This window comes from Lissotriton vulgaris, chromosome 3_1, assembly GCF_964263255.1.
Source record: "Lissotriton vulgaris chromosome 3_1, aLisVul1.2, whole genome shotgun sequence".
Lineage (NCBI taxonomy): Eukaryota > Metazoa > Chordata > Amphibia > Caudata > Salamandridae > Lissotriton > Lissotriton vulgaris.
In genome coordinates, this window is record NC_141689.1 from 37,691,625 (window position 1) to 37,717,276 (window position 25,652).

The 25,652-nt window shown below is 46.8% G+C and overlaps 1 protein-coding gene across 1 annotated transcript in view; it reads right to left on the bottom strand.

Annotated features, from left to right (window-relative positions):
• The window catches only part of LOC147725883 (long-chain-fatty-acid--CoA ligase ACSBG2-like), a 661,758-nt gene that overhangs the window by 290,109 nt on the left and 345,997 nt on the right, over positions 1–25,652 (bottom strand). Inside the window, exon 6 of the mRNA XM_086962812.1 lies at positions 8,628–8,777. Within this exon, the coding sequence (XP_086818938.1) occupies positions 8,628–8,777 (150 nt within the window). The remainder of the gene's footprint in view (positions 1–8,627; positions 8,778–25,652) is intronic.

The following is a 25,652-nucleotide window of genomic DNA, read 5'->3' on the forward strand; positions in this document are numbered from 1 at the left end:
AATGAAGGGTAGTAATACAATATGCAACGCTGATCAAAAGTTAACAAAATGGTGGATCACTATGCAGATAATGTATAGCAGAGAGGACAGAAGGGAAGGAAAATGGAAGAACATCGATAATGGGGATTAGAATTGTAACATGGAATGTTTGTGGGTTAAACGACCCCCAAAAAAGAGTGAAAGTAGCATTAATGCTGAAGCAAATGAATCTAGACTTTGTATATATCCAGGAAACGCATATATTAACAACACAAGCTTATGTTCTGTCACAGTTAGGATTTAAGGTACTAGTTTACTCAAGCCAAGGGGTAAAAAAAAGAGGAGTAGCTATCCTAGCTAGGAACAATAACGTTCTAATTAGAAAAAAAGCACAAGATAAATGGGGGAGATGGGCTATGGTTGAGTGCTGGATAGATGGAGGGTGGAAAACACTGGTAAATGTATATGGATCAACAGAGGACGATCCTGATATATTTCAATTCCTTGATGTTGAATTAGCAACCTGGGCACCAAATATTATATTGGGAGGTGATCTTAATATTAATGGTGCAGATGGATTAGGACTGGGTTCTTTTGGAAAGTATGGCGGTAGGAAAAAAAAAGTATTTCAGGCGCTACACAGTCTGGTATTAAATAATGCTCTTTCAGACGTATGGGGGAAAAAAATATTGGATAATAAAGGGTACACATATTACTCTGCACCGCACCAAACATGTGCAAGACTAGACTATTTTTTTATCTCAAGTACAAGTATTTCCGACTCAAAGATTGAAAGGCTGCCACGGATCTTAAGCGACCATAATCCTCTAGTACTTACTATAACATCAAAAATAAGCACTAGACAACACACGAACTGGACTTTTGAAAGAGAGCTACTGAAAGATGAGAAATATATAGAATATATGAATAAATGGATTACTGAATTTTTCTCGTTCAACAAAGATACAGCAGAAATAGGAGTTGTCTGGGACACATTTAAGGCTGGAGTACGAGGCGAAACGATGAGTTATAATTCTCATAAAAGGAAACAAGCTCAGCTGAGGAATCTAGAATTAGCCTCGAATGTCTTGAAGGCAGAAGAAAATCTAGAAAAAGGTGTGGTGTCGGGGCGGGACATTGAAAAAGCATGGGTAGAACTAGTAAAAGCCAAAGGTGAGGCAGAGGGTGAAATTGCTAGTAAAGCGGCGAAAATGTACGACACAAAAAGGGAGAAGTGTTATGAGCTGAGTGAGTCAGTAGGCAGGATACTGGCTACTAGAGCAAGACAACAAGAATCTGTAGGCACAGTGAGGGAAATCAAGGATGCAGCGGGTATGATACATACAGACTCGACTAAAATAAGAGAAGTTTTTAGAATATTTTACGAGAAGCTATATGATGATGAATTACACGGTCGTGACCCGCTAAAAGATAAGGAAGAAATGAGGGAGTACCTCCAGGATATCTCTGTAGATCCAATAGAGGAAGAAGAAGCAAATGGGTTGGAAGTAGAATTGCAGCTAGAAGAAATAAAGCAGGCAATATGGAACCTACCCTCTGGTAAAGCAGCAGGCCCAGATCAAATTCCCATCGAATTTTATAAAGTATTCTGGGATTGCTTGAGAGAAGAAATGGTGAAGGTGATGCAAGGCGCACAACTGGGGATAACATCGCCTAAATCATGGGGGGGTGCAGAAGTGGTCGTAATATTAAAAAAGGATAAAAAACCGGAGGATCCAGGCTCCTATAGGCCTATAACCCTACTTAATGCAGACGCAAAAGTCTTCTCTAAAGCCTTAGCATCAAGGCTGGCAAGAATTATAGATAAAATCGTGAGCAGTTGTCAGCATGGTTTTATACCAGGGAGAGGAACCACCCATCATATACGGAAGGCAATAACCTTATTTGACGTTGCGGCAGTCACAGGGGATCCGATCGCTGTGATGTTACTCGATGCAGAAAAGGCATTCGATCGGGTCTCTTGGAGATACCTCTGGTACGCTCTAGCTAGAACGGGAATTAAACAGGGCTTTATCAAAGCCATACAAACTCTGTACTTAGAACCGGTAGCGACACTACGAGTGAACAGTGGGAACACAGGAAAATTTTTTATAAAAAGAGGTACCAGACAAGGGTGCCCTTGTTCACCCTTACTGTTCGCTATATATATGGACCCACTCATACGTAAAATAGAGGCATCAGCGATGATAACACCAGTTACAACGCTTATCGGGCAATGCAAAATTTTAGCCTACGCAGATGATATCGCTGTTATTTCTCCAAACCCATCTGAAGCTATAGAACATCTTGAGCTTGAGGCGACGAAATTTGGAAGTATCTCGGGATACAAGTTAAATACAACAAAAACACAGATAATTAAAAATTCGTATACTCCATGTTTAGATAATCGAGTAACACAAGAAGGTAAATATCTAGGGGTTATAATAATGGCAGACTTGGATAACTTAGTGGAAAGGAACATCTCCCCTTTAATGAAGAAAGTGGAAAAGGACCTGGATAGATGGGATAATTTGCATTTATCAATAGTGGGAAGATCTAATATAGTAAAAATGATTATCCTTCCAAAATTTCTATATCTTTTTAGGGCAATACCGCTTTTGTTCGAAAATAAAATATTTAAGAAATTAGAGAATATACTAAATAGATTTCTCTGGGCAAAAGGTAAAACGAGAAGGGCTCTCAGATATATGACACTGCCAAGAGAAAGGGGAGGCTGGGGGGTCCCAGATTTAAAATTCTATTACTGGGCGGCAGCTTTACAGAACATGGCTGGCCTAATGGGAGGTGAACAGGGCAGTGGAGGGGAGGAGTGGAGCGATTATGGATCATTAGCAATCTATGGCCTAACTCTGGGAACGGAAGTGAAGGATGTTCTTCTAAAATTCACAGAGCCTAGCTATTACAAGAGGACAAAGTTCAAGATAATAATTGCAGCATTTGAAATATGGAAAAGTTTTTCCAAAAAAATTGGCTTGGGAAAATTTAATTCTTATACGAGATTGTTACATAATCCAACCCTTCCACAAGATATTTTTTCGGGATCCGTAATGGTAGAGTGGGAAAATAGGGGAATCAGAAGTATTGGAGATATTAGGGGGGAACATTGTTTTCTACAATTTAAAGATCTGCAGGATAGATACAACCTAGAAACAAGGCAGTTCTTTAAATTTTTGCAGATCAGGAGTTTCCTCCTGGCAAAGAAAGGTGGTGTTTTGGGATTCAGGCGGAATGCTATAATGGAAATTATTCGGAAAGGAGAGGATTGCACAATTAAAAGATTGTATGCTGAATTGATGAAAGTAAAACAAGATGATCATCAAAAGTGGAGTGAAAAATGGAGGGATAATCTTACAATTAGTTATGAAAGCTTTGGAATCTCACTAGAAATGGGGAAATCATTATTATGTGCAGCACCATTACAGGCTCAGCACTATAAAACACTTTACCACCTGTACTATACACCGGCTAAAATAGCTCAATGGGGAGGCTTAGTGGGCATTACATGCTATAGGTGTGGGAGCTCGGATGCTGACTTGGAACATGTATTTGCTCTATGTCCCCGCTTAGATTGGTTTAAAAAAGAAATTGAAAGTTTCATAAGTAACATTGTAGAAAGCGAAGTTGTTCTAACTCCAGGAACTATCCTATTAGGAGTAAATCTTGAGGATACATGCTCTTTTCGTGGTAGGGAATTTTTGTTTGTTGCTATGGCTATTATGAGACTATGTATAGCCTCTGCATGGATAGATCCTGTACCACCTACCTTCCATAAATGGCTGGCTAAGTTACTAATAATGCATAAAATTGAGAGAGTGATATATGCAAGGAAGGGAAAAAAGGGTAGGAAGCTGGGCGATATAATATGGGATCCTATAACTCGATGGAAGGAAGTATAATAAGGAGAAATGTTGGATCGCCTGTGGATAAGAGATATTAACTTGGTGCAAATACAATCTTGAGGTTGATCAATATGAAAACACATGTTGCATCTATTAATGGTATTTTTTATGACCTAATTTGTGTTTGAATCTAACTTTTGTAATACTACCCTCACCCGTTGATGATTTAGTCATTGTTTTTCTTTTATTTTTGCTTATGAATTAGTGGCATATACTTTTCCTCCTCCAATTTATGGTTTGTATTAAGGATGCCGTGCTTTGTAAATAAATGCAAAAATATTTCAATAAAAAGATTTAAAAAAAAAAAAAAAAAAAACATAAATTGATCATCTATACTACTATTATAAAGAGAGAACACAAACCTTTTGGCAAGGTAAACTCAGGAACCACAGCGCCAATCCACACACCCGATACATTGTAGAAGTTGTCAGGGTGTGCAGATGGACATAGGATATAAAAAATAAAAATAAAACGTACATTTAAAAATATAACTTTAAAAAAAAAGTGGTGCCCTGAAAGTAGCGCCGGCCGCGACGCTGCTCTGGCCGTGACGTAGCGCTGGCCACATGCGTGATGACGAGGAGGAGAGACATGGAGCTGCGGTGAAGTGAGCATGGAGCTATGGTGAAGTGAGGAGCGCGGGCGCGTGATGGCGAAGAGGAGCAGCGGTGAAGTGAAGATCGCGGGAAGGCAGCTCAGGTAAAGTAAATGCTCATTAAAATCAGGGCGGGAGGGAGTCGGGCCGGGAGGGGGGCGGGGCGGGAGTGGGTGTACTGCCCCTGCCCCTTTCTGCCCCAGGCAATGCTGGGGCGGGCTGCTAGTTAATAATAAGTAGGAAAGAAATGGAGTGGTGCACTACCAGAGTATGGTAACGTTCAATGATGAAGCAAAATCAGTTCCTTCGTTGGTATCATCCTTTATTTTAATTTATCCAAAATGTACAAAAACAGAACATCAGCCAACGCGTTTCGTTCAGGAGAGGAACTTCGTCAGGGCAAGAGTATGACAGAATGTCGCATTCATGTAAGAAATGGGGTACGGTATCTTCCCAAATCATAAAGGATCATAGTGATGCAGCGTGTGCCTTCATATTAAGGGCCAATGTGAAGGAGCCTGGAGCAAATGTATACGTGTCCTGGTTCTCCTGGTAGTGATAATAAGTACTTATCACCATACTAGTCAATAATAACCATAGCTCTGCTACCAGAAAACTGATCCAGAGGTTCACCAACAACAGATACTCCACTACTATATACTCACCTGGGCTCATAAACTCACAACATGGATAAACCACTGGGTGGTGGGGGTTTCCAAGTTTTATTACTAATTTCACAGACTTCTTAGAATTAGTTTATTCAATACCTTAATTAAATTTTCAACTAACCCTTCACAGATCAACAAGTTCTTTCCTCTGGTCGATGGACCATTAGTTGAAACTAGTTGATGGCGATAATTAACATAAACTAACTTTTCTACACTTTAAGTAAATCACCACACATTCAAGAAGTTTTCAAATCTTTATCTAAAATTTTAATTGTATGTGAACAATCTCAATACCGTGCTGTCACCATCATTTGTAGGAGAGAAAAATCAATCAACAAACATTATGCATTTATCTCTGACTCAAACAATAATCAATAGCTTAAAGGTAGAGGACAGTGAGAAAAGATTAAAAGCATTTAGCAAATAACAGAAAAATTTATATTTACCAAGGATTTTGTGGAAGACCAACCCCCGGCTAAAGGGCTAGTTAGGGTCCCCTAAGATAGATTCAGGTGACAAAGACTTTAGGACAGGAATCAGGACAGGATAATTACCCTCTCTAAGATACCGATGGTTGCGCCGCACCCCTCTCTGACACTCTTCCTTCTCACGATTCTTCCACAATCTGTGTTAGTAACCTAATTACATTTGGATAGAAAGTTCTGCTTCATGTTCTGCAATCGATTCTTCTTCAGCTACACAGCATCATCTTCTCTCCCCAGCATTCAGCATGTCTCCGCTCACAGCAATCAGTTCTGTTCATTCAGCAAGACCCCATCTGACTCACTAACTAAAGCTATCTTAATTATACCTTTCGTTCTGTATGTCCCACCCATTAATGTTTCATCGGAAAATACTAAATTTAATTTGTCCCGCAAAGGGAGTCTTCATCAAACCATGCTTACATGTCCCAGAATTCAGTCAGACTATTGTTCGCAAACCCAACCCCTTACTGTTTATTCATAATTTTTATTCCCATATACTACATGTATCCATATGGTAACATTTAAACATTACAATGAATAGAACATTTCATTGCTGAACTCTGCACCATCCGTTCCCAGGCTGTGGCACTTGACTTTGGCTTCCGTTTAACTGCTCTGTCATTGACCTTCATGGCTTCATTCAGTGAGCATGCGCAGGCTTTGCGTTATTCAGCTCATTCAGTTATGCGAGAAAGGCCCAAATACGCACTAATGATTAAAGTCAACAGACAGATGTTAATTTTTCAAAATAAGTGTTTTCACTGTATATCACTCACCTCTACTCTATCCCATTTTATTTATTAGACTTATCCCTGCGTTAGCATTAGTAAAATAGCGTGCTCTAATTTCAGATAAGGAGGTGCCATGCATGCAAGTCTTCAAGCCGCCTTGTTAGTAGCTTCTGCTCATGTGCTAAAATTTCTGTCCAAGTGTTAACTCGTCATATTACGTAGATGTAGTTGACGCATACGCAAAACAGATTTCGTGTTTAATGCGGTATTAGTCTTTCTTCAATGTTATCTGCGTTAGTACATCAATACGCAAGCTTCACTAACCCAAGAATGTTTGTGCACATTTGTATTAGTATTAGTCTTTTAATAACTTATTAGTGAGTTAAACAAGCGGTTTGCAGCCAAGAAAGTCTCTTTCCTCCGAGACCTTGCTCCATCACTAGTTTCACATGCATTCGGCAACTGGGCAGGACGGATCAGACTTTGGAAAGATTGTAACTCATATCTCTGTGTGAGGCAAGTTGTACACGTGTTGAACTCAAAGTTTGTTGCCATGGTTTGGATAAAATGTGTTACTGGAGAGAAAGTTAAGGTTCAGGCGACTAAGGTTTAGGTGATCACACCCTGGTGAAGGCTGGATCACTTCATGGTTCTTAGGTTTGTTGAAATATAAAAGTGATTGGGCTGAAAAGGATCACGGTCCTAAAGAAGAGGATTCCTGGTTTGAGAGGCTGGCTGTGGTATTTTATGGGGTTTCAGTGTTACAGTGAAAAGCTAGAGAAATTTTCATTGATCTCTCTATCAATCTGAAATGGTAATATAACAAAGGGATCTGGGTGTATTTTTGGTAAACAGCTCTTCCATTGGCTAGCCAAGAAAGAGATGGAAAACACGCAGTGACATTTCTTTCAACTCCCATAATGCCATTTTGTGGGATCAGCCAGTCGTGTGAGCCATAACAAGTATCCAGGTTATGAAATTAGATTTGGACTACTGCAGTATTAACCGAAGGGTGGCGCTTTACTAGTGCATAATGTCCTGACTGGAGGATGCTCTGCACTGCTTACTTCTATACTGCATCTATGGAGTGTTTTTTTTAACCAAAAAGCTGCTCCTTCCAAGCACTTTTCCTGCACTCACCTTCTGACATGAAAACATTTTTTAAATGTGGAATCTATTACCTTTGTTTTCTCTTTGACAGGTGATATGCCATAGAGTTTTTCTTTCCGAATTGAACTGCCTCGTTTTAAAAAAACAAACATAATTTATTGTTTTTGCAGTTTAAACCAAACACAGGGCCCTTAAAGCCAACAATAGTCCAATTATGGACAACGAAAAAAATCAAAGAAACAAATAAATGTCCAAGCTTTGCCCAGACAGGTTCCAGTTCAATACCCATATAGTCGGCCGATGCCTGCTAAATTTTGGACTGTTTCTGGGGGCATCCTCTAGCTTTATATAGTGCCACTTCCATCCCCATACAATGGTCCATACCATTCTTTCATACCTCCAGCGATGGAGGAGCACATACTTCCACTCCTGTGCTTCGTCTCTCTTTGCCAGGGTCAGGCCTAAATACAAGACGGACAATCAATATTTATTGCTGCCTAAATTGTAGTGAGATGTTGCAGGGTGTGTTTAGGGTCTAAGGGGATCAACCAGGCGAGAACCCTGCCCAAGCAGGTCATCACAGGTCACAAATCCATGCCTATACTTCTGTAGAGCCGGACAGCTACATACTGTGTGTAAAAATGTGCCTTCCTCTGCGCCACACCTAAGAAAAGTTGGGGCCAACTGATTGTTTACATGTGAAGCGGTCTGTCTTTGCTGTTTAGTGAAAAAAATCTTGACTGAATATCTAGGTCCTTTTTGATGGTTGATAATCCAAGGACCTTGATACCCATTTCACTGATTTGGATATAATACTAAACACTAGACAGCACTCTCTGCTTTGTATTCCATTGCAAGCTTGTTGCCCTAAAACCACCTCAAGCCTCTTTAATTGACTACCAGGCACTGCTGCCCCTATATCTCTCTCTTGCAGGTTCCTGCTTTCTCCCTTTATGACACCTTTTCCGTCTTTTTCTTCCACTAAATTTCGGATCTTTGTGTTTGTCCCTCTCTTGCTCTCGGTAAAATATCTGATGTGGAAAGATGTGGAAATAAAGTGCCCCCACTGGCAACCACCTGCTCAAATTAAGCACTGGTATTAGTTTCCCAAGTACACATTATTCTGTGTTGATACTCACATTGTCATGACTCAGCATCACCCCCTTAGGTGGACCGGTTGTCCCTGAGGTGTAGAGCAGAGTGCAGCATTGATTAACCTTCTGGGCGGCGATGATGTCATCAAGTTCAGAATCAGGGATTTCTGATCCCAGTTGAATGAACTCCAACCACTGCAGACAGAAAGTGCCAGTCAGTACAAGCGTTCGGCTGAGATAATGGTAATACATAAACCAGGCCACTCAGTCTGTTGCTTCTCCTACAAGCCAATATCCCCCTTCAATGTGAAAACAAGCTGCAATCTTTTAGATGTGGCATTGCTGCACTTACTGTATGAAATTCACAATTTTCTTTTTCAGATACTGCTCCCATTTTTGGGCATATCAATTACATCCTAGAAACTTCCTATGGGATCAGAGATCTCCTAGAATAGCTCAAACAAATAATTTTAATCCACTTATGAAGGTGGAGTGGAAGCTGCCCTATTCTGTCTTACTACAGAGACTCCCAGTTAGTGATCCTGAATGAGTAGTGGCTTTACACACAAGGAGACTCGACTTTTGCATCCGAAAGTGGGCAATTCAGGGAGTTCAAATATTACATTTACTATACCTAGGAGCGATCAACCCCCCACACACTAAGCATGGGCGGAAAATCCGTTTCGCTCGCGGATTTTGCGGATTTTCGGTAAATTCGCAATCCGCGAGATTCGCGAATCTCCCGCAAATCCGCGAGCAGCGGATTTTGCTCGCACTGCTCGCACTGTTCGCGTGAGTTCGCGGCTTCCCAGTACAACTTCGCGCCCCGCGAATAAGTGCAAAATTGCAGAAATACGATCTTAGCAAAACTGAAACTACTTACCAGGTTCAAAAGTTCAGGCTCATCATTAGTAGCCATTTCCTGTAGTGCTTCCTGAGGGGCCCCTCCAGAGTTCAGTTGCCAGTTGCAACTATTATGTGACCCTGCTCTGAACCTCAGAATAGTTACACATATGCCACAAAGGTCCTGAATTACAGCTAAGGGAGACAAGCAGGAGCCAGGCTGGAAGTTCAAATCCATTAATCAGCCCCTAATTCATTATTGTCAGTTGGGGCAGGGCAGGTGTTGTAACTAATTTTGCAACAATGAAAGCACTTAGCAAGTGCAAAAGATCACTAATCAGGAAGCACTAAGGAAGCAGGTGCCAGCTAAAAAAATATTCTGTGACACATTAATCAGCCCCAAATTAATTCAGGTCACTTGAGGCAGGGAAGATGTGCTTGCGTTGCCACAATAATGTACACTGACTGGACAACCAGAGGGTGCTGTGATGAAACAGAGGGTGGCATGGGTGGGCCAGAGGGTGGCATGAGTAGTCAGAGAGTGGCAGTAGTGACAGAGAGTGGCAGTGATGAAGAAGAGTGTCCCAAACAGGCTGGACACGTAGAAACAACAAGTTTGCGAAACTTGCGACCCGACAGGTAAGTTCGCAATTTGCGAAATTGTACAAAACCCTCGCGAACTGGCAGAAACCCGCGCAAACACAAAAAAAAAAAAATCCGCGAGAATTCGCGGATTTTGCGGATTGCGAGTTCGCAAATCCGCAAAATTCGCGAACGCGAGATTCGCAAAATTCGCCCATGCTTACCACACACTCCCTCTGGACACCAGACTGATATTCAAGATCTGGAGGTACACAAGTAGACATTTTGGATGGGGACAGATGCTAGCTAATGAAACACTTTTGTGGATTATGGAGACTGAGCCATGCAGTGGTGTTAATGGGGCTCAAGCAGTGGGATACCATTGGGATCTCCCAACTTGGAGATGTGGTGATGTGAACGGTACTGAAATCAGTGTCTGATTGTAAATTGTTTGCTGTCTCCAAGATGAATATTCTCAACAGAAAGATGGACTTGGATTAAAATTGATATAAGATTACCTTGCTGTGGTTGGGGCCTCTCTTTGTGAAAAGAAACATAGCGCATCTATAGGGGGGCGAGGGGGCTGGAAGGACCACCCTACACTGGAGGGATGGAACTAAGGATGTAGATCATTGTATCCGCTTTACAATACCTGCTTATCTGGCTAGAGGGTGTCTGCAGAAATATAAAATTTGGAACTACTCTGATCCTTGTGAATCTAGGCTTTGGAAGGCAGAAAATGAAGTCTGTGACTAAAGAAGCACAATATAACAAAACTGGGACTGTTTTCATTGAATCCTCGATCCAATGTAAGACACAAGGGGCGGCACTTGTACAAACAACAGCAACACTCTAAATTTGCTCACCTCAAATGTCTGATTTTCTATCAAAGTCTTTAAGCGTAGGATTAGCACAGTGCCAACCACAATGAGATAGAAAGGACAAAGTATTTTACCATTTCAACAGCAAAGTATTTAAGAATAGGATTATCACAGTGCTATCCATGCCGAGCTGTAAGCTTTTTACCACTGTACAAAGCTATACCTCTCTGAAGGGCTCTAATATTAGTGAAACACGTGTCAGGGGTTGCTTTTATTCATTTCAGGTTGGCTTGGACGGTATTTTACCAATCCAAAGCTGTAATATTGTGCCTGGAGTGGCACCGTTTACCAGGGTCACCGTGTGTACCGCCAGTCTGCCCCACATCGCACAAAATCTGCCATGTGAGTCTTGCATAGCTACCAGCGGACAATACCCCACACTGGCCTTAACTAGGATCACTGTGCCTCTGGATCCTGCCTAGCCATGGCTTCTTAGTTGTTTACGGAGAGAAAGATGTGCATGAGCACTGTCATGTAGAGCCTGTGTAGAGTGTGTTACGTGCATTCTTAGCAGTCATTCCCTGCAATGCCTCTGCCTCCAACCATGGCAGCCCCATCCCACCCGCCTCCCACACCCACGGCCCAATCCTGCAGGTGAATAGTGTCACACATAAAGACCTACTGTTGGTCGAATTAAAAAAACATTTCAAATGTAAATGCAGGTGACATTCCGAACATATCTGCATTGGTAATAATAACCCATTGTGAATAGAGTACATTTTACAGATAACTACGATGAGGGAGCATGGCAACAAAAATAAAGCATCAAAAAATAAAGTTTGAGCAAGAAAGAACATTGTTAAGGGGGTGCCCTCTGGGAAGTGCCCTAGAGAGACCAATCCCGACAGTCAAGACATGCTGTAACAGAGATTGTTCACAGATTGACCTCAAGCCCATTCCTTGTCACTAGAGACCGCGGACGCGGCTTACAAGACGCAACTTGGAAATCACCCGATAAATTATCGTTAAATGGACATTGTTTACAATAATATAAATTGCTGATTAATGAACTGTATTTTTATCTGAAGAATAATTTCGTTGGAATAATCATTTTGAAAGGCCTAATAAATGACTGAAGTTCAATACATTGCTCAAGTCAATTTCCGCCTAGAAATGTATAATCATTAGATTATCTCTATTTAAATTTACTACCATGTATAATAAATAAAAATATTTTTGTCTTTTTCTATATATTAGTGTCACTATTTTCCATTTTTTAATTCATGTATTGTTTTGCTACTGTTGAGCTGTTTATTTGATTGAAGTTGCCCTAGCCCATTTACAGTATTGCCGTCCCTGATATAGAGCAGCCCACTGCAATAAGTCTCAATTTTATTTTTACAATTTACTATGATTTCGAGACCGCTCCACAACACAAACATTTCAACCGCCTCCTTTAAGCTGTTACAGCCTTTATTAGGTCGACTCTGACCCAGCATCCAACTGCACAGACCGCGGCCGCGGCTGTCTGCATCCTTTACTCTCCTTGTACTTGGACAGGACTTCTACTCGGTCTTCACCTGAAACAAACCTCCTCCAAGTCACTCTGACCTGGATGTGGGCAAAATGTATACAGACATACCATTGTTAATGTCCTGATGATGATCCTATATATTTTTTAAGGATCGAAACGCCGGCGACTTGTTGGACGCCATATGCAGCTCTTTATTTATTAGTTAATATGTGTAATGGTGTCTCAACTCTAATTTGTTTGTCCTACCAAAATGTGTCTCATACAAACAATTTACTCTGCCTCAGCCATTTTGTTTCATGTTGTACGTCCTTCTCACTAAGTTGGATACAGGCTTGTGTCCCACTTTATTTGTTTATTGCTGAATTTTGTGTATATTGAAGCAACTATATATTAAAAACACCTGTCCGGCTGGACAGCTGTAAACCATAGAACTGATTGTGTCTATATTTATTGTTTGCTCTCATTAATCCTTGTCTAGGGACCACTGTCTTTAGAAATACTAGAAAGACCATCAGCACACCTCGCAGATGCGAGGGAGCCCGGAAACACAATATTAAGTGGCAGGCTCACCAGTTCCAGCAATGCTGCCTCCACGGGTTTAGTCTGGGTTTGTAAGTGGCCGTGTCCACAAAGGTACTCGCTCTCCACTGGCGTGTAGTATAAAGGGAAACACAGTCTTACCATTTATGTGGGCAGTCAATAACATAAACCTTTCCATCTTTAGTCTTCTTCAGAATTCTGTGAGGATCGTCTTGAGTCAGGGACCAAATCACGCGTTGCGGGCGATCTCCTCCTAAGGTTTTTTAGGAAGTCTTGAGCTTGCTACGGGTTGTTGAAGATGTGTGGCTTCCACAATGGAGGATTCACAGCCTTGCAGACTAGAACTTAAAGTACTGTATGTTGGCTTGCTGGAGTTTCAGCTTGACAGGAAGAAACTTTTTGCATGCTTCCTGAACCGCCATGGTGAAATCCGTATAGATTGAGATACTGTTTCCTTTGTATACCAATTCTTGTTTTTCTTTGGCTAATCTCAGCACTGTATCGCGATATTTGTAATGGAGAAAACGTGCCAGTAAAGGGCGAGGCAGTTCACCTGGTGGCCGCATGTGTCCAGTGGGCCCTCTCCACTATTGAAGTCCAGTTAGTCGGCCATCATGCTTGTCCAATTTTTGGGTGATGAAGCCTGTTCGAACTGGTACCATTGGCGTGAGTCTCCCTTCCATTTTTTACTGATTGCCTCCTCTGTTTTTTACATGTTTTGCTGGTTTAGATGCTTTGGGCACTGTGACACTGCTATTCAGTGCCACAGTGCAAGTGCTCCCTATTGTAAATTCATGTATTGATTGGTGACTCCATGATTGACTTATTTGATTTACTTGTCAGACCTTAGTATAGTGCACCATGTGTGCCCAGGGCTTATAAATCAAATGCTGCTGGCTGGCTTGCAGCACTGATTGTGCCACCTACAGAAGCAGCCTGTGAAGTAAAACTCAGACCTGCCATTGCTGAGCCTGTGTGAAGCCTGGGGCTGCCATGTCGACTTGGCAAGTGCACACATGTGCCAGTCCCTAAACCTTCCCTTTTCTATATATCAGATACCCCTAAGTTAGGCCCAAGGGCAGGGTGCATTGTATGTAAAAGGTAGGACATGCCCTGATGTGTGTAGCATGTCCTGATAGTGAATTACAACCATTTTCGTTTTTCACTATTGCAAGTCTACCTGTCCCCATAGGCCAGAATGGGCAGTTTGATTATAACATCTTATAATCCTTACTATCCCAGGGAACATGGTATAAAAACAATTTAGTATGCCTGAACTCAGAATGAGAAAATACATCTTTTAGCGAAGTTAGTTTTAACATTCTGTGTTTGAAAATACCACTTTTAGAAAGTGGGTATTTTCTTACCTAACCATCCAGCCTGCCTCTGCTAGCTTGTGTATTGCATGTCTGGTGTGATAGTGACCGGGGCTAGGGAGGTTCCGGGAGGCAGGGTGAATCAGCACATGGCTGAATAGACCTATCTGCATGTAGAGTGGTGGGAGGAGTAGCACCTGGGTCTGAATATGGCTGTGCCTGTCTTCCACAATGCTGGCTCCACATCCTGTGGTGTGTCTGAGGACCCTGTCCCACCCTCGCACAATGCACCCAGAACTGGTTTGAACTAGGCATAGGACCCTCAGCCTTCAGAGGACAAAGGATTTACTGGTAGTAGTATTGGGGGCCAGACCACAGGACTTTAAAGCACTTCTGGGAAAACAAGATGAACATTTGCCAAGAAAAAGACTCCAAGGAAGCTGCAGAAGTTTGGACTGCCCCTCTGCCAGTGTGCTGCTTTGCTGGGGTTTCCTGCAGTGGTTTCTTTATTGCCAAGGAAAGGAGAAGGAACTTTTAAGGAACTTTCATCATCTTGCAGAATATTGAACTTGTGCGTGGCTCCTGCTGAAGTCTTAGGGCTACAAGACTTCACCATCAGCTCCCCCCTGAATTTCCTTGCTGGGAATTCTGTCTGCAGAAGCCTGCGTGTCACTGGGAGCTAGTAGCGCAACTCAACGAGAAGAAGCGTGTCGCTGCCGCATCGCTGGAGAAGTGTATCGCCGCCGCAGAGGCCGCCCCCGCATCACCAGAGAAGCGTGTCTTCATCGCAGCTGTTTGCCATCGCATTACCTGAGAAGCATGTCGCCACTGCAAGGGTTACCTGAGAAGCATGTTGCAGTGCCTATCGCGGCTCCAAAATTACGGAGTTCACCGCACAGCCGTCGGGCGTGCACGCATCGTTTTTACGTCGTCGCATCGCATCAAGGACCCCATCTTATCGCACCGGTTTGTCGCATTGCATCGAGGTGCAACCTTGCCGCATAGTTACCAGAATCCAGTACGAGAATCCACGCATCACTACCTCTTTGGTAAGGAACAGACGCATCCCCTACTCTGCGCAAGCATTGAGGCGTGACACATCACCTCCCCCTAAGCAAGGAACTGACGCATCACCCTGCATCACCCTCCCTGCGAACCTTTTGTTTGTTTTGCCTTATGCATCCAAGGTACTTATGTGAGAAACGTGTCACATTTATCATCAACTTGAATTAAGTTACTTCTACCAACTTTAAGTCTATTTTGAGTACAGTATTTGTGGTCTTGTGTTAGGTCTATATAGAGAATACTTATTTTTATAAAAACCTATGTGGTGTCCATCTGTAGTGTTTTCGCTGTATAACTGTATCTGTTCACAGATGCTTAACACACTACCTCTGAGATAAGCCTGTCTGCTCGTGCCAAGCTACTAAGGGGGTGAGCAGGAGTGTAATCTCCTTTCCCTGACTTAGAAGCAAGGGTCCCTATTTGGTCAAAGGTACCTACCTCTTCCAACTAGAGACCCCCAGTTCTAACATTGGTGGTCAGCGGTGAGGATTCTTGACTTGCATTTGTGCCTCATATACAGTGATTGGTGTACACTGCTAGTGAGTGCAGACCAAACTCAACAACATACTTTTTGGTAGTCTTTTTCTCTCCTTGGACTGTTATTCTTTCTGAGAACTGCCATTTCTTCCTGCCATGAGGAGACCAGCATCCATTGCATCTATGGATCTAGATTTTGAAGAAGAGAGGTTGGAAACCTACAATGTGAAACAGCTGAAGCACTTCTGAAAGAAATTTTAAGTTGCTACCCAACTCATTGCCAAAATGGATGAATACCAAAAGGCGCTGAGGGCCTGGGTGGAAGCAAGAAATGCCCCTGATCTGGTGATGGAGCCAGTAGGGGATGCAGATGGGCAGCTGGATAGGCCATTGATTCCAGCCAGGCAGGGGTACCATCCCCGCCTGGCAGTAGTGTCTCTTCCAAGGACCTGTCCCCAAGAGAGCTGGAAGACAGGGAGAGAAATAGGTCGCACAAGCTGGAGATGGCCATGCTCAAGAAGCAGGGTCAAAGGTACCTAGAAAATAGCAGGTTGTCTTTGGAGAGAGAGAGAATGAGATTGGAACATGAGAGAATGTTGAAAGAGATTGAGCTCAAAGGCAAAGGCTTAGAAATCAATCCCTCTGGTGGCAGTGCACCATCTGTACCTGCAGAAGGCAGAGTCTATATTACCAAGGATGTCATCAGAGAATTCCATATGCAGGAAGAAGTTGGGCAGTGGTTTTCAGCTTATGAGATAGCAATGTTGGCCCAGCGGGTCCCTGAGAAGGATTGGAAAGCGGGGTTGCGGGGCAACTTTGTGAGTGATGGGAGGGATACATTGTTAGACCTGCCCACTGAGAATAAGATGTCTTCTGCCCACATGATGGAAGCTCTGATGTCAAGGTATGGTTTAACCCCAGAACTCTATAGACAGAGGTTCAGGAATTGCCAGAAACTGGAGGCAACTACCTGGGTAGAGTGCAGCGACTCCGCAACGTCGGAATCCAGGAGAAGGCACTGGAGTGGATCATCTCCTTCCTCGCCGGAAGGACACAGAGAGCTCGCCTCCCCCCGTTCAGATCTGAAGCCACCGAAGTCATCTGCGGCGTTCCTCAAGGCTCCTCGCTCAGTCCAACCCTCTTCAACGTCTACATGAGCCCCCTCGCTGACATCGCACGCCAGCACAACCTCAACATCATCTCCTACGCCGACGACACCCAGCTGATCCTCTCACTCACCAACAACCCCGCCACTGCCAGAGCCAACCTCCACGAAGGGATGAAAGAGGTAGCCGAATGGATGAAGAACAGTCGCCTGAAACTGAACTCGGACAAGACGGAAGTCCTCATCCTGGGATCCTCACCCTCCGCCTGGGACGACACCTGGTGGCCCCCCGCCCTAGGCAGCGCACCCAAACCAACAGACCACGCACGCAACCTAGGCTTCATCCTGGACTCCTCCCTCTCCATGACCAGACAAGTCAACGCCGTCTCCTCGTCGTGTTTCAACATCCTGCGCATGCTATGTAAGATCTTCCGGTGGATCCCCACCGAGACCAGGAAGTCGGTCACCCAGGCCCTCGTCACCAGCCGTCTGGACTACGGCAACACTCCCTCTACGCAGGAACCACCACCAAACTACAGAAGAGACTTCAGCGGATCCAGAACGCCTCAGCACGACTCATCCTGGGCATCCCCCTTCACAGCCACATCTCCGAACACCTGAGAGACCTGCACTGGCTCCCGGTCAACAAGAGAATCACCTTCCGTCTCCTCACCCACGCTCACAAAGCCCTACACAACCAAGGACCAGGATACCTCAACAGCCGCCTCAACTTCTACGCTCCCAAACGCCAGCTTCGATCGACCGGCCACGCCCTCGCCGCCGTCCCACGAATCCGAAGAGCCACCACAGGGGGACGGTCCTTCTCCTACCTCGCCGCCAAGACATGGAACTCCCTCCCGACCCACCTCCGCCTGACCCAGGACCAGCTCGCCTTCAGGAAGCAGCTCAAGACCTGGCTGTTCGAGCAGTAGCGGACCCCCCTCTCCTAGCGCCTTGTGACCCTCTGGGTGAGTAGTGCGCTATATAAATGCTTTGATTGATTGATTGATTGACGCCCCCAGCGCCCAGAGATCCTTACGGGTGATTGTTCGCGCTTTACAAATGTGGATTATTATTATTATAGCGAGCCTAAGGTTGCTGAGCCTGGGTCAGCCTGTGTGCTGGTGGTACCCCAGCGCTTCAGAGCTATCTTACTGGGTTTGGCTCATGATGTGCTGTTAGCTGGACATATGGGGCAGGACAAGACCTTTGAAAGGCTTGTTACCCACATTTATTGGCCCAAGATTCTAAACAGTTCAGACACTCATTGGAGGACTTGTCAAGCTTGCCAGGCAAGTGGGAAAAGTGGAAGGAAGCACAAGGCCCCTTTCCAACCTTTCCCTATAGTCAGTACCCCCTTTGAACGGGTGGACATTGACATTGTGGGGCCACTGGACCCCAAGACAGCCATCGGCAACAGGTTTATCCTGGTCTTGGTGGACCATGCTACCTGGTACCCAGAAGCCATCCCCATCAGGTCAGTGACGTGCCCGTGGTGGGATGTGCACTGATGGGAATTTTTTCCCATGTGGAGTTCCCCATAGAGGTGGTGTCAGACCGTGATAAAACTTCATATCTAATTATATGAAGTCCCAGAGGCAGGAGTGCTGTGTTACATACAAGTTCACCACTCCTTACCACCCCCAAGGTAATGGGCTGGTTTAGAGATTCAGCCGTACCCTTAAAGGCATGATTATGGGTCTTGAGGAACCTATGAGGCATAAGTGTGACGTCCTCTTGCCATGCCTTCTGTTTGCTTACCGTGAGGTGGCACAGAAGTCCCTAGGATTCAGTCCCTTTGAACTGCTATATGGTCACCCATTAAGAGGACCTTCAAGTCTGGTCAAGGAAGACTGGGAGCAATCTCCCAGGAAACCTTCCCATGATGTATACAGTTACATGCTCGCCTTCAGGAACCAGACTAGGCAATTCAGACAGCTCGCTCAGGCAAATCTGAAAGCCATCCAGGAAGAGATGAAGTGGTGGTATGATCAGAATGCCACTCTGATTGAGCTTCAGCCTGGTAAGAAAGTTTGGGTCATGGCCCATGTAGAGCCCTCTGCGCTCCAGGACAGGTGGACCAGACTATTAGAGGTGGTGGAGCGCAACAGTGATGTCACCTACCTGGTGAACTTGCGGTCTCCTAGGAACCCTTTGCAGGTCCTGCATGTTATCCGCCTGAAGCCCCACTTAGAAAGGTCCGAAGTGGGCATGCTCCTAGCGACAGATGATGGAATGGCAGAGGTGACCGAGCCTCTTCCTGACCTACTGTCTGCAACAGAGCAAGATGGGTCAGTGGATGGTGTCAGCCTCTCTGTCACACTGACCCCTGAATAGCAGCAAGATTGTCGCCAACTGTTGGGACAATTCTCTGATTTGTGCTCCCTGATTCCTAATGTCACTGAGTGGTCGTCCATGATGTGGACACTGGGGACAGTCCTCCTGTTAAGCACAAGGCTTACAGAGTGACTGACAGGGTCAGAGCTTACATCAAGGAGGAGGTCTCCAATATGTTTGCCTTAGGGGTGATTGAGTCCTCTAACAGCCCTTGGGCCAGCCCAGTGGCCTTGGTCCCAAAGGCTGCCACACCTGGTGCCACATCCAAACTGCGGTTCTGTGTGGACTACCGAGGACTGGACTCGCTCCGGATCGGACGCTCCCCCTCAGCTCCCCGACCTCACGCTGCATTCATCTGCTGATCGCACCTTTGGAAGCAGCCTGCAATATCGCGCCACGCATTAGAAATCCAGTGGTATCGTTTTGGCATTTGTCATTGTGCTTGAATTGTGCTTTTGTGACTGGTATTAGATCTACATCGCGTCGCCTGCATTTTACAATATATAGCGCTACCATAGTGCCGCTTGCATCGTTGTTCGGAGAAGCGCGACATTGCTGAGTCTTAGAAGTGCCTGGTGAGACTTTAGCTGCACTCGGTATCACAGTTGTTTTGCTGCCCCTGCCTCGCCTCCCCTTTGACCTCCATTTTGTTTTGCTGCCTCTTCCCTGGCCCACCCCTCCTCCCCGCTAACGCCTCCCAGCTGCTGACCCTCCCACGCTCCGCCCCCTCCACTATCCATTTAAGGTTGATGACCCAACGCGCAGCGTCCACGCGCTACGGCCGCGCCGAAGGTGCACCAAAGGTAAGCCCGTCTACGCCCGTCCGCGCCGAGACCGCGCCCAGCGCCAGACCCCCTGGTTCCCGTAAGGCCCAGCCCACCCTCATTACATACGATTTTTTACATTTACATTTTATGTAGTTTATAGAGCGCGCAGCTACCCCCGAAGGGGTGTCCCGGCGCTAAAATCCTGAGTCACCAAGGGAAAGGGGAGTAAAGCAGGGAAAGCAATGGAGTGGCTAAAGTCCGGAGAAGAGCCAGGTTTTGAGTTTGGCTCGGAAGATGGATTCAGACGGACAGAATCTCAGCTCAATTGGAAGGGAGTTCCACAATTTGGCAGAAATGACACTGAACCCTCTGCCACCAGTTCTAGATAATCTAAAACGGGGCGAGATCAGGAGGCGGAGGTCATTAGATCTCAGGGATCTGGTGGAGCTGGATATCGAAACCCGTTTTTTCAGATAGTTAGGTCCACAGTCGTTGACGGCTCGATAGGTGAGGGTGAGGACCTTGAACTGAATGCGGCTAGCCACTGGAAGCCAGTGGAGTTCCCTCCGGTAAGCAGAAACAGATTGGCGATACTAGATGTTACCGATCAGTCTGGCTGCAGCATTCTGGACGATCTGCAGCCGGCCTATCAGGTACTGGGGGGCACCAGCATAGAGGCTATTGGCATAGTCCAAGTGGGACGTGATAAGGGCTTGGGTGACTGTGCGGCGGGAATCCAGGGGGAGGTAGGGGAGAATTTTTCTGATCATGCGCAACTTCAGGAAGCAGGCAGAGGTGACTTTGTTAACCTGGGTTTTGCATGACAGGGAGTCGTCAAACTGGAAACCTAGATTCCGAGCCGAGTGAACGGGGGAAGGGGCGGGATCAAGCGCCGTGGGCCACCACCACGAGGAGGGGATGGAGGTTCTCTGATTAAAAAACAGTACCTCCGTTTTGTCTGCATTCAATCTGAGGTGATTCGCGGTCATCCAGACACTGATGTTGTTAAGGCATTGGCGAAAATTGACGAATGCGGAGTCCGAGTGGTCCCTGAAAGAGAACACCAACTGTGTGTCGTCAGCGTAAGAGACCACCCTGACTCCGTAGGACTCCACAACGTCGGCCAAGGGGGCAAGATAGACGTTGAAGAACAGGGGGCTGAGAGCGGAGCCTTGCGGCACCCCGCATGACAGAGGTTTTTTCTCTGACTTGAAGGGACGCAACAGTACCCTCTGACTTCTGGACGAGAGGAAGGACTCGATCCAGCCGAAGGCAGTGCCACCAATGCCTATCTGCTTAAGTCGGTCAAGGAGGATAGGGTGAGAGACCGTATCGAAAGCTGCGGACAGGTCGAGGAGGACCAGCATGGCCTCCTCGCCCCTGTCCACACATTCTCGGATTGTTTCGGATACTTCCAGCAGGGCCGTCTCAGTACTGAATCCGGCTCTGAAACCGGATTGTGATCCATGCAGCAGAGAATGATTTTCTAGGTATTCCGTGAGTTGCAGCTGCACGGCTTTTTCCAGGACTTTGGCGGGTTTGGGGAGCAGGGAGATGGGACGATAGTTAGCAAAAACAGTGGGATCAGCGTCCGCTTTTTTTAAAATAGGGATCACCAGGGCCTCCTTCCAGGTGGTAGGGAAGAAGCCATGGTGAAGGGAAGCATTCCAGATGGAGAGGAAGGGGCAGGCAAGTGAAGGCGCTAGTTCTCCCATGATTTTTGCGGGGACAGGATCGGAGGGGGCGCCGGATTTGCAGTGAATAAGTAGTCTGATAGCCTCGTCCTGGTTAAGTTTGTTAAATGAAAGAAAGGACGGTGATTCTGGGGGACTAGTGGAAGGAGGCAAGGTGGCAAGCCCTGTGGGGAAGGAGACACAAAGTTTGTTAATCTTTTCGAGAAAGTAGTCTGAGAGTCCCTCGCACAGAGCCTGACTCGAGGTGTTCTGAGGAGCCCTGGCCGGAGGGTTAATAAAATCTTTAACAATGCTAAAGAGAGTTTTGGATGAGTTTTTGGCTTTATTAATTTGAGAGGCAAAGTGGTCTTTCATCGCGCTTTTTTTTTGTTTAAGGAATTTTCTCAGGGCAGTTCTATATAGGAGTTTGGCTTCGAGGTCGTAGTTTAATCTCCACTTGCGTTCGAGGGCCTTGCATCTGCTTTTCTCCTCACGGAGGGAGGTGGAAAACCAGGGAGCAGAGGGTCGCGACCTAGTGGAGGTGATGATTTTCTGGGGGGCGATAGAATTAATCGCATCAACGAGGGTAATATTCAGCCTAGAAACGTTATCGTCAATGTCCGAGGAAAGGTACTCCGACTGAAAATGGAATAACGGGTCCAAGGTGGCACATGTAACCTTGTGCCACTTTCTTCCCAACTCCTTCCTTGGGGCCAGAGGGGCAGGTTTTCGTCCCAGGGCAAGAGAGAAGGGGATGAGGTAATGATCAGTCCAAGTAAGAGGGAGGGGTGGGAGGACAGTGATATGTGGGAAATTGGCGAATATGAGGTCCAGAGTGTGACCAGCCACATGAGTGGGACCTACGACTAATTGCTTGAGATTGAGGCTATCCATAGTTTCCAACAGGTTGGTTGCCTTCACACAGAGCGGATTGTCTATGTGGAGGTTGAAATCGCCCAGGACAATGAAATATTGGTGTTTGAGAGATAGGTCAGCCAGTTGGTGGACGAGGGCAGTGAGAGAGGGGGAGGTGGCGGGAGGGGGATTATAGACTAATGTGCCAGCCAGAATAACTGCCGCAGAGTCAGAAATGGAGAAGTACATGGCTTTAATTATTCCAATGTTAGTGAGTTTGGTAAAAGTCAGCTGGAGAAGGGATTTAAAAATGACGGCTAGACCGCCTCCAGACTTACCACCAGCCCGGTTCAGGCATTTTATATCATATCCTGGGGGAATAGCCAGATAGATATCCGGAGAGGAGGAGTCTGTGATCCAAGACTCGGTGAGGAAGAGAATATCCCATTCATCGGAAGAGATGGACATCCAGATGTCATTGGCATGCCGGGGAAGAGAACGGCAATTGATCAAACCAGCTTTCAGGGTGCGCTGATTAGAGGAGGGTAGCTGTAACAGGGGACGAGGAGAGAGACAAGGTTGGCAGGGCGGAAGAGTGAAATTGCATTGCGGGCAATGGTAATGAGCGGCCTCCAGGTGGTTTGGGATGCAGCGAGTGCTGGTCAAGCAAGGGCGCGTATTAAGTAGGTGAAGTTGAGTATTGGACCAGCATGTGCGGACGGGGCTAGTGGAAGAGGCAGGGGAACTAGCCCTGGGCCCGGTCCAGGCCCGGACGGGCCCAGACGGGCTTGCCTTTGGCGCGCCTTCGGCGCGCTGACGGCGCGCCCGCTGCGCCCGTCCGCTGCGCTTCCTAGCAAGACACATATTTTTATGTCGGTGTGGAAGGATTCATGGGGGTGTGGCCAGCTGAGGTGGGCGTGTCCGCCGTGGCGCCTCGCCCTCAGTAATGGCGAAATGGAGCGTTCGTTGCAGCGCTAGGAGCGCTGTTTCAGTGCACAGGGAAGTGGTTTTAAAAGCACAGGTATCACACAACAATATTTTTAAAAAGCAGATTCACTCCCGGCTTCCGCCTCAGGAGACTCACGGATCAAAGTGACGCGCTTTCCAGCTGCGCGCACTTTATAGTGACAGAAGGGGGCGTGGCCAGCTGAGGTGGGTGTGTCCGCCGTGGCGCCTCGCCCTCAGTAATGGCGAAATGGAGCGTTCGTTGCAGCGCTAGGAGCGCTGTTTCAGTGCACAGGGAAGTGGTTTTAAAAGCACAGGTATCACACAACAATATTTTTAAAAAGCAGATTCACTCCCGGCTTCCGCCTCAGGAGACTCACGGATCAAAGTGACGCGCTTTCCAGCTGCGCGCACTTTATAGTGACAGAAGGGGGCGTGGCCAGCTGAGGTGGGCGTGTCCGCCGTGGCGCCTCGCCCTCAGTAATGGCGAAATGGAGCGTTCGTTGCAGCGCTAGGAGCGCTGTTTCAGTGCACAGGGAAGTGGTTTTAAAAGCACAGGTATCACACAACAATATTTTTAAAAAGCAGATTCACTCCCGGCTTCCGCCTCAGGAGACTCCCTCCTTGCACTTAACCCCGGCCGACTCCCCAACTGCGCCCAAGCCGCACCCGGACACACCCATGGACCCTTCACATGCAACTCCTGCAAGTTTGACGGCACAAAAACCAATTCCTCATCCACTAACACCAAACATAGATCTGACGCCAACTACCTAAAATGCATCTTACTCAACACCCGATCGGTCCACAGCCACGCCATCAACCTTTGGAATCTACTAGACACCATCTCTCCTGACGTCGCCTTCCTAACTGAGACTTGGATGAACGCCTCTTCAGCCCCAGACATCGCCATAGCCATCCCGGAAGGCTACAAGATCATCCGAAAAGATCGCACCAACCAAACAGGAGGAGGCATCGCCATCGTCCATAAGAACTCCTTCCGCATCACAACCAGCTCGGACGTCTACCTCTCTAGCGCCGAACACCTTCACTTCCAGATCCACACCGACCCCAAGACCACACTCAGAGGCACCCTCCTCTACAGGCCACCAGGACCCCGTGCACAATTCACTGAAGACATCACTGATTTTATCACCCAACACGCCCTCTCCTCCGAGGACTACATTCTATTGGGAGACCTCAATTTTCACTTGGAAAAGAGCAACGACAACAACACCACCACCCTTCTGGACAATCTCGCCAACCTCGGACTCAAACAACTTGTTAATACCCCCACACACCACGCAGGACACACCCTCGACCCTATCTTCACCTCCAGATGGCCACCGGGTAGGAGCTGCCTGAGGGAGCTCCCCGTGCCTGGGGTCCCTTGGCCGGGTATATCCCTGCTGGCAGCAGCCATCGATCGTCTCTGGGACAAGAAGATCAAGAGTGACTGGATGTGCTGGTTTCCACCCGGTGATCACCGTTGTGTCCGGCCGGGATCACAGCGGGAGCCCCGGAGCAGTCTCGGCAGCGTCGGAGAGCGGAGAGGGGCTGCGGATCACGGATCAGCGCGGTGTCCGGTCCGCACCACAACAGAGGAGCCCCATCGGCGTGGAGGGCTGTGGGAGGCTCGGGTCGGTGGTGGTGGATGCCCCGAGGCATCAACGGCCGACACCGGGACCAGGGCGAGACGAACACCGGACCCCTCCCCCCACCCCCAGTCGGAGCAGATGCTGCATCGGGACCGGGGGTCGAGGCAACGACAGCGGACCCCTGCCCATCGGCAGCGGAGTGCACTGGCTCCGGGACCAGGACGTGACGAACACCGGACCCCTCCCCCCACCCCCAGTCAAAGCAGATGCTACACCGGGACCGGGGGTCGAGGCAACGACAACGGACCCTTGCCCATCGGCAGCGGAGGGCACTGGCTGCAGCACCGGGACCTGCGCGGATAGTTGGGGGCATGGGAAGTCTCCCGCCCGCTACGCATCAGAGGCATAGAGGGCAGCCGGCATTGAAAACGAAGGCGAGACGAACACCGGACCCCTCCCCCACTCCCGATCAGCAACAGCTGCGGTTACTATCCCGGGACTGAAGTCAACAACCACAACGGGCTGCGTGAACAGCCTAGGAGCTCTGGCGGACGTGACTCCCGGTTTCCCCCCCCCCCCCCCTCTCATGCTGCTGCAAGGGCTCCAGGAGCA